This window comes from Drosophila montana, unplaced genomic scaffold (genome assembly GCF_035044405.1).
Source record: "Drosophila montana isolate Dmon_TW-CO22-7 unplaced genomic scaffold, ASM3504440v1 contig_1455_1, whole genome shotgun sequence".
Lineage (NCBI taxonomy): Eukaryota > Metazoa > Arthropoda > Insecta > Diptera > Drosophilidae > Drosophila > Drosophila montana.
The window spans coordinates 1,348,814-1,362,081 of NW_026996406.1; the positions used below are offsets into that span (position 1 = coordinate 1,348,814).

The 13,268-nt window shown below is 37.7% G+C and overlaps 2 protein-coding genes across 7 annotated transcripts in view; one reads left to right on the plus strand and one right to left on the minus strand.

The window, feature by feature from the left end:
• The window catches only part of LOC135430718 (larval cuticle protein 65Ag1-like), a 39,219-nt gene extending 29,634 nt beyond the window's left edge, over positions 1-9,585 (minus strand). The window contains exon 1 of the mRNA XM_064685492.1: positions 9,556-9,585. The gene's annotated coding sequence lies outside the window, so the exon portion shown is untranslated. The remainder of the gene's footprint in view (positions 1-9,555) is intronic.
• The window catches only part of Rdl (Resistant to dieldrin), a 38,617-nt gene that overhangs the window by 1,617 nt on the left and 23,732 nt on the right, over positions 1-13,268 (plus strand). For 5 of the 6 annotated variants that reach the window (XM_064685481.1, XM_064685469.1, XM_064685473.1 and 2 more), the window contains exons 2-3: positions 12,218-12,315; positions 12,574-12,641. In XM_064685481.1, the coding sequence (XP_064541551.1) occupies positions 12,218-12,315; positions 12,574-12,641 (166 nt within the window). The remainder of the gene's footprint in view (positions 1-12,217; positions 12,316-12,573; positions 12,642-13,268) is intronic. The other variant, XM_064685484.1, reaches the window with a different exon arrangement.

The following is a 13,268-nucleotide window of genomic DNA, read 5'->3' on the forward strand; positions in this document are numbered from 1 at the left end:
AGAACATACTAACAAAACTTGATTGATGAACTAATTGATTGATTGGGTGATTGATTTAAATACTCAACATTTAGCAGACGTATTAGTTATTGATTATACTCATAATCAGACTCTAAACGTTTTTCAAGTGGATCTTGAGTGAAGTTTTGCTTAAATCAGTAAAACTTGAATGAACCAAGTGTTTGATTGATTTAATGACTGATTGATGTTAAATCTTCACGCAAAGCTGCAGTAAAAGGAATTTATAAGGCCTAAAATCAGGTTTAAACAATAAGTAAAATTTGATTGAACCAATTAAATAATTGATTGATCTATTTATTGATGATGCAAAAACATCACATTTAGTTGACGCATTAGAGATTGATTATGGCTAAATTCAAGCACACCTTGATTTTATATTGGTTCTTGCACGAAGTTTTGCTGCAATTAGTAAAACTTGATTGAACCAATTATTTGATTGATTAAATGATTGATTGAAATCTTTACACTTATCTGTAGTATGAGAGATCGATTATGCTTCAAATCAGGTTCAAACCGCGTTTGAATTGGTTCTTGAGCGAAATTTTAGCAGTAATCTCGATTGATCCAATTGAATGATTGATTGAGGTAAAAACTTAACCTTTAGCTGTCGCAATGGAGATTGTTTATAGGCAAAATCAGGTTCAAATCAGTTTTGAACTAGTTCTAGAACAGTGCGCTACTACAGTTAGTAGAACTGGGATTAAATGATTGACTGATTGATTTTAAAGATAGATGCCCCTACTAAACTTCCATTACTTTTTGATATCTAAACCGATTTTCATGAATGAGTGCATTTTGGTAATGTATTTCCCCCTGGACATAACTTTGCAAAGCTTTGTCATTTGTTAATCTCGGCTTAGAAAATATATGCATATGATAAATAGGATCGCCAGAGTCTCTTTCTGCTTATTTTGGTAATGTATTTCCCCCTGCACATAACTTTGCAAAGCTTTGTCATTTGTTAATCTTGGCTTAGAAAATATATATATGCATATGATTAATAGGATCGCAAGAGTCTCTTTCTGCTTATGCAAGATGAAACCCATTTAGTTTTTTACCCCAGATTGAAGTAGACATAAAAAACGCTTCAGTTGAATATTTTAATAGAAATAAATTTATTGTTGCGGCACTTTGCTGCATTGCACAACTGCAGCGGCCCCTGTGTGTGTGTGTGTGTGTGTGTGAGTTGTGTGTGCCCCAATGGAGTCATAGTTCACGATAATTTATGATTATACAAAATTAGTTGACTGCAAAATGCGCAACGTGTAAAAGCTGAGCCTCGGAGCTGGTCAACTGGGCTAATTAGGCGCAATGACAGCTTGTTTCGAGCGGCGGGTCAACAGTAAACTACTACAGTGAGCACTACAGCTGAGGACTACCATTTTTTTTTTTTAAATGAATGTTGGCAATTTATTAAGCTCGTCATCGTCACATTTGCATGTGGCGGCTATTAAAATGCGACGGGCCTGAAAAATGACAACTGCCAGGCGCAGCGCTTGTAATTACCAACTAGTTGAAGGGCTGCTTGGGCGGGTGGGGTGGGGTTGGCTTGGGGATTTGTTGAAAGTGTGTTCGGGTTGTTTGGTTTTCGGAAAGGTGCATGCGACATATTTGATTAGCGGCCCAAAAGAATTGTACACAATTTGTGGCATTTGGCAATGTTTTTCTTTGCCTTTTCGAGTTAACGCTCATTAGGCCATATTTAGGTGCAGCCTTGCAGGGCGGGGACGGCAACAGTGCTGCCAACTGTCGACTGAAAAGTAGCTGAATTTTTAAAGTGCTTGGAGTAGAGCGGAGCTCTAATTAACCCAAACGTATTTCGGATACTCCAACAGTTATTTCGCTCGAACGATTCTGGACTTACATTCAGTTCGAGTTGCTTGAGTTGCAGGCAAAACAATTGAGTCTGTTGAGTCGAGCGAGAGCTCAGTTCAATCTTAAAAGTAAGCCCGAGCTGATGGAGCAAACGAGCTCCAAACTCGACTGTTTTCAGTTGTGTTTAAGCTAATGGTACATACATGCATTATCTTACATTGACACAACACAAACAAGCTTAGATCGAACATGTTGTTAGACTCGAGCAGCTCGAACATGTTGCTGAGCAGCTCGAACTTTGTTTATGGGATCTTCTTCGGGTGTGGTAAATCCTTTATTCGAACACGGCTCAGTTAGAAGCTCAACAGCTAGCGCCTGTCGGTTTTCAGCTAAGTCGATTGAGTATTCCAGTTTGATGCAAATGAATTATACAAAGCAAAACTTGTTTTCTTTTAAATCAACCCACGTCCTTTCTTTAGAGTATTCAATATATTTCGAAATAGTTGAACAAAAGCTTGATAAAAATAGCCTGTTTCTGTCGAACAAGCTCCGAATATAGCCAAATTTAGCTAGAAAATGGCTGAGTTCTCAGCACACACATAGACAAGATTTGCATAAGCCGCCCAAACAGGCAATTTAAGTAAATCAAAAGGTTTGGGGGCAACTCCAGCGGCGGATAGGCGACTGCCACTAACTAGGAACTGAGACGTACAAATGCACGTTTATGGGCTTAGCTGATCGCGTGTGCTGCTAAAAACAACAAGGGGTTTGGGGGGCAGCAAGCGGCTGGCGGCAGGCAAAGGCAAATGTCGTGGAAATGTGGCAAGTGGCACGACTTTAGCACAGTTGGCTGCTTATTTGGGCCAGGCGGTGCGGCATTGGAGTTGAGTTTACGCCACTTTTTCATGCAACATTGCACAGGCGACACGGCCGACACACAGACACACACACAGAAACCGTGCAGCCTTGCACACACACACACACACACACGCGCGCAGCTGCCGCTAAGAAAGGTTAAAGGCCAAAGCAACACAACGACACAATTTGCCCGCACAAAAGTCCAACGTCTGCTGCTCACTTTTAGACCCTTCAACTTCCTGCCCGGCTGCCTGCTGCCTGCCTGACTGCCTGCCTGCTGCTGGAGACTGGGCACACGGACTCGGACTCGGACACGGACACGGACTGGCACTGGCACTGGTAGCTGCTGCTGCCTCTATCTCCCGCTGTGTGCCCCGTTGTGCAGCACTTGCCACACAAGTGCGCACTTCACTTGGAATTTATTGATGGCAGATAATGCCGAAGTGCCAGCGACAAAGCAACACCGCCCAGCTGACGACAGAAGCAGCAGAAGTCTGTGTGTGTGTGTGTGTGTGTGTGGCAGGCTGCATCATTCAGCAAAAAAAAATAACAGAAAATGTAGTGTCGAAGTTTCAATACCCTTCAAAGTAGCATACAGTTTCGACATACATATATTCCTGGCCGCATGCGAGCTTTGCAACACCTTGTTATTATGGCAGCCATATAATATGCTAGTTCGATATGATAATTCGCTTTAAAACTAATAAGCAGCAGGTGTAAGAAAAATGCTGCAGGGTTTGAACCGGTGACCTCACGCTTGCTAGTTCGAGCTTTTCAAAAGATAGTTTCTATGGTATCTATATAATATGCTAGTTCGATATGATGATTCGCTTAAAAACTAATAAACAGCTGATATAAGAGAAGTGCTGTAGGGTTTGAACCAGCGAACTCACGCTTGCTAGTTCGACGTACACACATCTAAGTCTCGCAGGTTCGTGATGAGATGTTTATACATATATATATGCCCAGTTTCATCAAGATAACAATAGTATATTCCTTAAAAATGTTTCCTACAGAGCGTTACATACTCCCTGCGATAAGATAGAGTACCCTTTGTTAGGGTATGACAAGAATCATCGCTGGCTGGAGACGTTGGCAGCAGCTGCGACAACAGCTCGCCGTCGAGTGCCATTGAGCGTAAATTGTTGTTCCTTCACATTTTGAGGATGATTGAGAATATCCACAAAGGGGCTGCTTCCAAGCAAAGGGGGCCTTTTAGGGTCGCAGTTCAGCCAGCCGCTGCCATTTTCTATTCGCTTTTCAAATATTTAATAAAGCCCAGACACGGCAACTTCACAATCTATATATTTTTCTTTCATTTTTTCTTTTTTTTTGTGCCAGCCTTTTTTCTCCTTTCAAATGTATCTCGTAATGCAATTCGACCAGCAACTATTTTTGCTAGCCTCGCTGGTATTTGCCCTAGCCTGGTTTTTTATAGTCTCTATCTCTCTCTATCTCTCTCTCCCCCTCTCTCTATCTGTGTGCTGTCTGTTGATGTTCATTTGGGAAATGTCAAGGACTTGTCAAAGTAATGCAATTTTTTATGCATTTTTTAAAGAATACATTATAAGTAAGAGTCCACAGATCTACATTTATAAAAGAATTTGTTTCGACTGACTGACTGAATGACTGATTGACTGACTGATTGACTGACTGACTGACTGACTGATTGGTAATCAACGCAGAACACAAAACCTAAGAGCTTGGAGGCTGAAATTTATGTTATTGCTTCCTTTTGGCTTGAATGTGAGCACTCAGTCGGGTTGTTGTAAAATTCGACTTTAAAATGAAGGCAAACTTTGGTCAAATCTTGTAGAAGCGTTGAACTAGCAAGCGTAAGCTCGCTGGCTCAAATTCGAAAGAAATTTTCAATTCGTATATATATTTGTTGAAGTAAAGAAATTGTAAGTAAATCGGTTCTTACAATAATAGTTGAAATGTCTCTTTTGATTTGGTTCTTCGGTTCTTCGCTTGCTTGCGGCCCGAACCGCCGAAAAAATCTTTTTGTTGAACAGAAGTAAAGTTTATTATAATATTCAAACTTGTTCGCCATGCAGCAATAAGCCCATATTGAGAGTCTTTTAATTATATATCTGAGTAATGGCCATATAAAAACGGACTATAAATAAACCATTTTTTGTATAGAAGTATTTTATTGTGCCCCGCGAACGGAGTCAAATTGACCCTAATAAGGTAATTGGTTTAATTGAACTCTGATTACTTGTAATAAGCTGTCCGGCTAGAGGTTTATGTTTAGTTATTTGTTATATAAATGTAATGGGCGAGAAGGCAAAAACTCCTCAACTCCTCAATTAGCAGGTTGTCTGTACACTGAAAAGAACAAATTTTCCGAGTCAAGGATTGCAAGCGCCATTAAGAAGCATTAACTTGTTGAGAATTGCAAAAGTCAAGCAATTAGAAAAGCAAAGCGCGAGTCCTCTTTCTCTGTATTTTACCCCGTAAAACTGTGCTAAATATTTACGACTCAAGTGAATATTAGCCCCAAAATCGACTCGACAACAGCTCTCAATATTTTTGTTTATTCATTTTAAGCCAGATAATCCAAAAAAAACTTTGATATTATATCTTTAATTTTGCGATAACTTGTTGCTTTAATATTTTTATGTGTTCGTCCAATCATGTTGTCACACCCACATAAAATCTTCCTTTCCGTTGGTTATTTTTCCATTTTTTTTATTTACCACTAAATGATGTTGGGTGTGTGTGTGTGCATGGGCGTGGTCAGCGCCAAACATGTTTATCCGGCCATTTTTCCCGCACGCTCCGCACGCTCCGCACTTCAGGCTTCAGCTGTGGAATATGTTTATTTTTAGGAAACGTCAGGCATCAAGTTATCACTTTATTAAAAAACGCTTAGTCACATGTTGGGTATCACAATTGCCGCGTAAAAGTCCCGAGTCACTTACACACACACACACACACACACACACACGCACGCACACAAAGACGCAGCGTTTTACTGCGCAAAATAAAGGCCTTTGCCAAAGTTGTGCTTATCTTGGCGCTGGTATTGGCGTTGCCAGCTAGACTTTTGTCTGACATGGGTGTCCCGGATTCGAACAGAGAGAGAGAGAGAGAGAGAGAGAGAGAGAGAGTAAGAGTGCGAGAGCGGGAGGTGGGGCATGCTGACTGGCAGCAAGATAATGTTAGCTAGCTGTTTTTTCGCATTTCCGCTTTGTTTTAACATAACACTTGAATTTATGCAATGGCGCGTGTCCAACGCAGCGTATACGTAATGGGCCAGCGCTCAAAGTGCCACTAAAAACGACAACGGCAACGCCGACAACAACAACAAAAACAGAAACCACAACAACAGCAACAACAATAAAAGCAACAACCACAACAACAGCGGCAACAAACAATAACAAAGATATTTCTTACATTTTCATTTGCGAGCGAGCAGCATAAGTTACGCAGCCACCAATGTTGGGGCGTTGCCACAGGCACACACACACAAATAAACACAGACACACACACACACACAGGCATTGCGAACAGCAGCTTCAGATAAGACAACAAACTGTGTGGCCAGCGATAATATGGCGGATGGTGTTGGCATAACACTTGGCGACACGTTTTGGGCTTGGACCATGCTCACTCCTGCGCATGACATGCCTTTCTTATAGCTCATCGTTGTTGTCGTTGTTGTTGTTGTTTTCGTAACTGTTACAGCTTTTATTGTGCTGCTGCTGCTGAGGCGGAGGCTGCTTGAAACTCGTGCAAGCCACTTTGCAATTTTGTGTGTTGCAAAAAGCGTTGCCTACTTATGCGCGCATTTATTGCATGCAACGCGCACAATGGGCCAAATGTGCTTTGAGCGGCATAAATAAAATTAATAATGCAGAGCGAAGTTCTACAAACGAAGTTCTAATGTCTTACTGTCATTTGTGTTAAAAGTAAACATAAATTTGTTGGTTTTTGTACAAATAAGTTAGTATGTGCATAATGCAAAGGAAAGCTTGTTAATGCATAGCTGAAGCTTCGTTCTAGTGATTTCTTGCTTGCATTTCTTTTCGAGTTAGTTTATTTAACTTTACAAAAAATGAAAAAAAAAACCTGCTATGGACATTTTGCGAAAAGAAAAGCTTGTCAAGCAAAGTTTTAATGACTTCTTCTGGTCATTTCCTTTGAAAGTAACTAAAATTTTGTTATATATTATATATATTTAAATAAAGAAATAAATGGAACAAGAAAAACCTACTATGGGCATTATGCTCACTTTCTGTGAAAAATAAATACAATACATGACATGAACTCTTGCTGCCATATCTGCTAAAAGTAAATATAATTTAATCAGATTACTTACTATCAAAAAATGGTAAAGAATAAAAGTACTATGGTCATAATAGACACTTGGTGACCACAGAATTCTTCATAAAGTAGAGTTGAAGCAAAGCTCTAATGACTTATAAGACCATTATTAATTATTATTATAATTAATCATTTCCCCTAAAAGTAACTACAATTTCGTTGGTTTAATTTAAATTTAGAAAAAATACTATACTATACTATATACTATATATATAATTATACTGTTATTAAGGGAACGATTAATTAAACGCACATGCATAAATACAATGCAACTTATTCTACAGTTAAGTCTAACATAATATAATATACATAATTCGCAGCCTGTATGTTTATTACTTCCCCGTCAATTTAATTTAGGCCTTTTTCGAATGACTAACAAAAACAAACGTTGCCTACTTATGTGCGAATTTAATGCCCATAGTGAAAAATGGACACAAAATAAAAATGGAATTGTAGCGAAGTTGTGCTTCCCGTGCTGACTGTCTAAGACTTAAAATAAAATAGTTTAGTTTATGGAAGTAGAAAGACTTCCAACAAAATTTACTCTTTTTTAGTGCATAACTTAAACAATCGTGCAATAAAATCATAGAAATTCAAGTTTAAATCATTTGGTTAAAATATATAAAAAAAAATCATATTATTTAGGCTTATCCTGTATGCTGCATTCGGTATGGATTTCTTTTAAAAGTGAATATATTTAAGATTTTATTAGACTAGACCAAATAGGCAACTTAAATTAAAACGAAATTCTATTTATTATTCGTTTTTTAAAGTATAAATTGTAGAAGACCGAAAAGCTATTAAGCCAAATAACAAATTAGACAAAGCGTAGTTCTTTTTACTACTTATTCTTCGACACGCGACACAGAACTGAACTCTCTTCCCTTCCTCTTCTTCTTAATTCACCTCTCTATATATCTGTCATATTCATTAAAGTTACAAGGCATGTTACAGTTAATGTTTATTGTAAAGTATGTAAATGGCAATGTGACGTATAAATAAAAGTTTTTTACAACATTCATTTAATTGCATACCCTGTATACCCTGTAATGTACATTTTCTGCTTTTATTATAAACTTTTATTATAAATATTAACATTAATTATAATTATATAATATACAAAATATACACTCGATAAATATACATAACATACTTAAGATACTTTCTATTTATATAAAGGGCATCAGCTAGTCAGTCATTTATCTTTCCCACACATAGCTCACAAGGTTTTACAATAAGGGAACTATTTACTTGTTCTTAGTTATACATAATATCTCTTCTATTAAAGATATTTTCAATGTAAGCTGTTCAACATATTTTCCATCCTCTATGCAGGGCATCAGCTAGTCGTGCATTTCCACTTGCCACACACAACAAGGTTTTACAATAAGATAACAATCAGTCAATTCTACTTATGTGTATCTGCATGTCTCAATAGGCAAATATTTGGACGCTGCTTCAATATTTTCTAGTGCACTCAATAACAAGTGTCACACACACAAACAGAGAAACACACCACACACATATGTGTGTGTGTGTGTGTGTGTGTACACATGTCTGTTTTGTAGAGGGTCGTGCCGCGCGCAGCTGCATAAATAAGTTGATCAAATGTGGCATAATAATTAGTTCAGCTGGCTTGCCAGCTCATTTGCATATTACGTATACGCCGCGCTGCCAGCTGGCCACGCCCCAATTTTGTCCATAGCAAATGCGAGGCGCGCTCTGCTAGCAATTGCCACGACAAGCTGTCAGTGGGTAAGATTAAAATTTTGATGACATTGCCAAGAGGGGTTCGTTTGTTGTTGTTTTTCTTTTTTTTTTCGAGCTGAATAACAAATATTGCGCATACGCAGCGGTGTGTACGGCAGCGAAGTGCTCATACGCTCTGTTATGCTGTCATTTCTTAGACTCAAATCAAATAGCAATCAAAACTTTTTCATTATCCACAAAGCACAGGCAAACCGCATATCAACTGTTGTCAGGCCATTGCAGAAGCTAGCAGCTAGACTCTATATCTATATATATATATATATATATATATGTATATATAAATAATACTTATACACACATAAATACATATTTATAAATAGGCTGCCATTTTTTTCGCGTCGGCTTTTGCTTTAATGCCAACGCTGCGTATACACAAAAGCCGACAGCAAGCGAGACAGTGAGAACAGTGAGCGGGGAGAGAGAGGCAAAGAGAGAGAGAGAGAGGGAGAGAGAGAGAGTGAGACAGAGAGAGAGAGAGGGGGAGAAAGGGTCGCTGTGGCTTGATTACAGTTTGCAGCTGGCTCCTAAATTAAAAACAATTCAGCTCTAATAATAATTAGCCCAAAAGGTGAAATTTCAAATTTGTGTACAGTAATGCTAAAATGGAAATAATTAAAAAAAAACTAAAAACCTATATAATCTTGTCGGGAATATCCGACTAGCAAATACCCTGAACCTACCTATACTAAGAATCTAACTTTATGCATGCATACACACATGTACATACATACACACAAACCCACGCCGCAATTTGCGCACCTTAGGCCAGGCTTTGCTTCTTCTTCTCTTGACTCCATACTCCATATTTTCCATATGGAAGTGTCATTCTTGATTAACTCGAGTATTTATCATCCGATCTTTATAAAATTGTTAATGCTTAAATATGACAAATAAATGAATGTGAATACCAAAGTGTATGGCTGTACCCACAAAAATGAGTTGTTTTCCAATTATGAAGTATTCTGGGGATCCCAAAAAGCTTAAGAATTCTTAATCTGTGTATGATATACGAAAACCTTAACGTTTGTATATCCAGCTCTAATAGTCTTCGAGCTATGCGTAAAAACCACGTCGTATATTCGATACGTATCGATATCATATTATCACAACGATTGTTATCGATATCATGCAAATGAGATTTGTCGAAAGGTAAAACTATGCTCTTTTGGCATTTGCTATAGAAGGAAATATATATTTAAGATTAAGTGTCTCTAGCTTCACGGGTTTCCGAGTGCGAAGCGTTCACATAGACTGGGAGATGCACAGACAGACGGATATGAGTATATATATATATATATAATCTGTGATCTAAGATGTCTGCCATCTATGTGTTACACATTCATTGAGAAACTGATAATACCCTCTGGCAGGGCATAAAAACACAAACATTTTTGAACTGCGCGCGCGCACAAAACAGAAGAAAGTAACTCATATTGGCTGTTTATTTGCAGGCGTAACTTTTATTAAATTGTGATTTCACTCACGCACACACAACAGCAGCTAACACACACACACACACACGCACACACACATGCAGACTTGAGTGTATAGCCGAGCAGCGAGACAGTTAAAATGCCAACAAACGCGCTTTAATAGCACAGTTTAGCGCAGAATAGACGCAAATAAACACAGTCATGGCTGTGCCTTCAGCGCCAGGGACTTGCCATAAATAATACACACACAAGCACACTCTTGCCACATACATATACACTCTCGCATGTGTAAGCACATATATACACATATATATATATATACATATATATATATGCATTCACATAAATAAATATTCGTATATATGTGCCTGGCTATGGGTTGTGGCAGCCCGTTTGACTGTTTGACTTTGCGTGGGTGTGTGCACTTGATGCCAAATAAAGTAAATGTAGCACAAAAGCACACACACACACACACACGCACACACATAGAAATATACACAGATGCAGGCACACACGTACACGCACACACATACCTGCAGCAGCAGTTTCCATTTCATCCGCTTTTATACCCTGCAGCCATAAAATGTCTGGGAAAAAAAAACAAGGGCTTAATAAAGTTGTATAAATGTAGATAACAGCCAAGAGGAGGCGTTTCCCAGCATATAGAGCATATAGCTATATCGTCTAGCCATGTTTGCCTAGCTGTTGCCACACTCTCAACAAAAATCTAGGTTGTGGCTCTTCTGTTATACAAATCAAATTTCTTTTTACTTTAACTTTGAACAGAATCAAATCTAATAACAATATAAAAACTATATTACACCTCCTTAGGAGATCGCTTGCCAACGGTTGCAAAAAAAATACATTTATTTTATTGTAAATATATGTTTTTTCTGAAATTTTTTAACCTTGTTTGTCTTTTAAAATGATAACTATACTATATAATATAGGTGTCAAAACCAGAGTTTTTATAAACAAATCTTGTTACTATTTTATGTTAAAGATATACACGGTCACTCGTAGCTCCCATGTAAGTTAAAGATTATGTTAAGCATTTGTGCTAGAAATTAGAAATGGGAAATTTGACCTATGTGTATATAGGATATGTGAGGGTACCATTTTCACGTGAATTTCGACCAAAAATAATGTTGCCAGATTTAGATGCAGAATTGATCTAGAGGCCAAACCGTGAACAAAAAGCCAAGCCCGGTGAAAATCGGATGAGATTTGACCAAGTTATGGGGTTGGGAAATTGTGACCCATGTCTATATAGGATATTTGAGGATACCATTTTCACGTGAATTTCGACCAAAAATAATGTTGCCAGATTTAGATGCAAAATTGATCTAGAGGCCAAACCATGAACAAAAAGTCAAGCCCGGTGAAAATCGGATGAAATTTGACCGAGTTACGGGGGTGGGAAATTGTCACCCATGTCTATATAGGATATTTGAGGGTACCATTTTCACATGAATTTCGACCAAAAATAATGTTTCCAGATGTTGATGCCAAATTCATCTAAAGGCCAAACCACGAAAAAAAATCTAAACCTCGTGAAAATCGGATGAAATTTGACCGAGTTATGGGGGTGGGACATTTTGACCCATGTCTATATAGGATATTTGAGGGTCCCATTACTTGCGTCTCTAGACTTCGTCGGTCTACTATTACTGTAAATATTTCACAGGCTAAGGACTCAGTCAAAAATGCAGCTGTTTAATGTGCGCCCCACATATTTTGTCAACACCCTGCAAATTTTGCAAAACCTCTATATCATATACTAGTTTCTACAGGAACAGGGGTTCGAAAATAGACCTCTATATCTAATAAGTAGTAACTAAAAACCTGCCAAGTCTGCAAGCGTATTTAATATTCGCTGTGCCACAACTAGCTGTTCTTGCTATTATTATAATATAAGTACAGCTTATTTTCATATGATTATACTTCATTTATTTAACATGCATTTTTTTCTCTCTTCCCCTTTTTAGAACTGGCGGCGGCAGCATGTTGGGTGACGTAAACATATCCGCTATACTCGACTCCTTTAGTGTTAGTTACGACAAAAGAGTAAGACCCAATTATGGTGGTAAGTACAAGCGCAATATTTAAATACAACAACTAGTTAAACACACTAAATAGGGTTAGTTAACGCGACTTGAACGTGGGCGGGCACAACGTATATATATATATATATTATTTAGTAAAGTTCAATGTTAGCTGAACTAATTCATATACTTTTGAACTGACTAACTGTTAAGTAGCGTTATTTTGTTTCGCCTATAAAAAATATATATCTATATATTTATATATATAACCATGCCAAAACAAACTGTACGTGTTTCAGGACCTCCTGTCGAAGTCGGAGTCACCATGTATGTGCTATCAATCAGCTCGCTCTCAGAAGTGAAAATGGTACAAACTAAATGACCTTTGTACCTTTAAGATCTTAAAACTCTCTCTCTCTCTGTCTCTCTGTTTCGCTCGCATACTCTATCTCTCTCTCTCTTCTTGTCTCTGTTGTTGAAATTTAATTTATTTTGTATCTGACTATTTCACTTTACTTTAAACATTCAATTTGTGCCACACAATGCTTTAGTTTGTTGCCAAAAAAAAAAAGAAACACGTTTTATTCACACATACATATCTACACACACACACACACACACACATACACTACTTTTTCTTTTTGATATACGAATTTGTAGAACAATTTTCGTACTATTTTTAATGTTCTTGTTTCTTCTGCCTTTGCTTAAGTTTCGATTAGTTCTTTTTCATTTATAATTTAGCTTAACTTATTTAAACTTCTCGTAGGTTTCTTCCAGTTAGTGCTGACTCGTATTAGGTTGAGCTATGAACTAAACTTTTCTAAAAACTAGGTACCTTAAGTAACCAATCCAAAAGTGAGGCTGCACTCAGTTAATTCGAATAAAATCTAAAAAAAAATCATTCTCTCTCTTAGTAACTGTGAACTACAAACTAACTAAAGATTGGCGATGCTTTTTTCCTTCTTCTTAACAATACGAATTCACGCTTTTA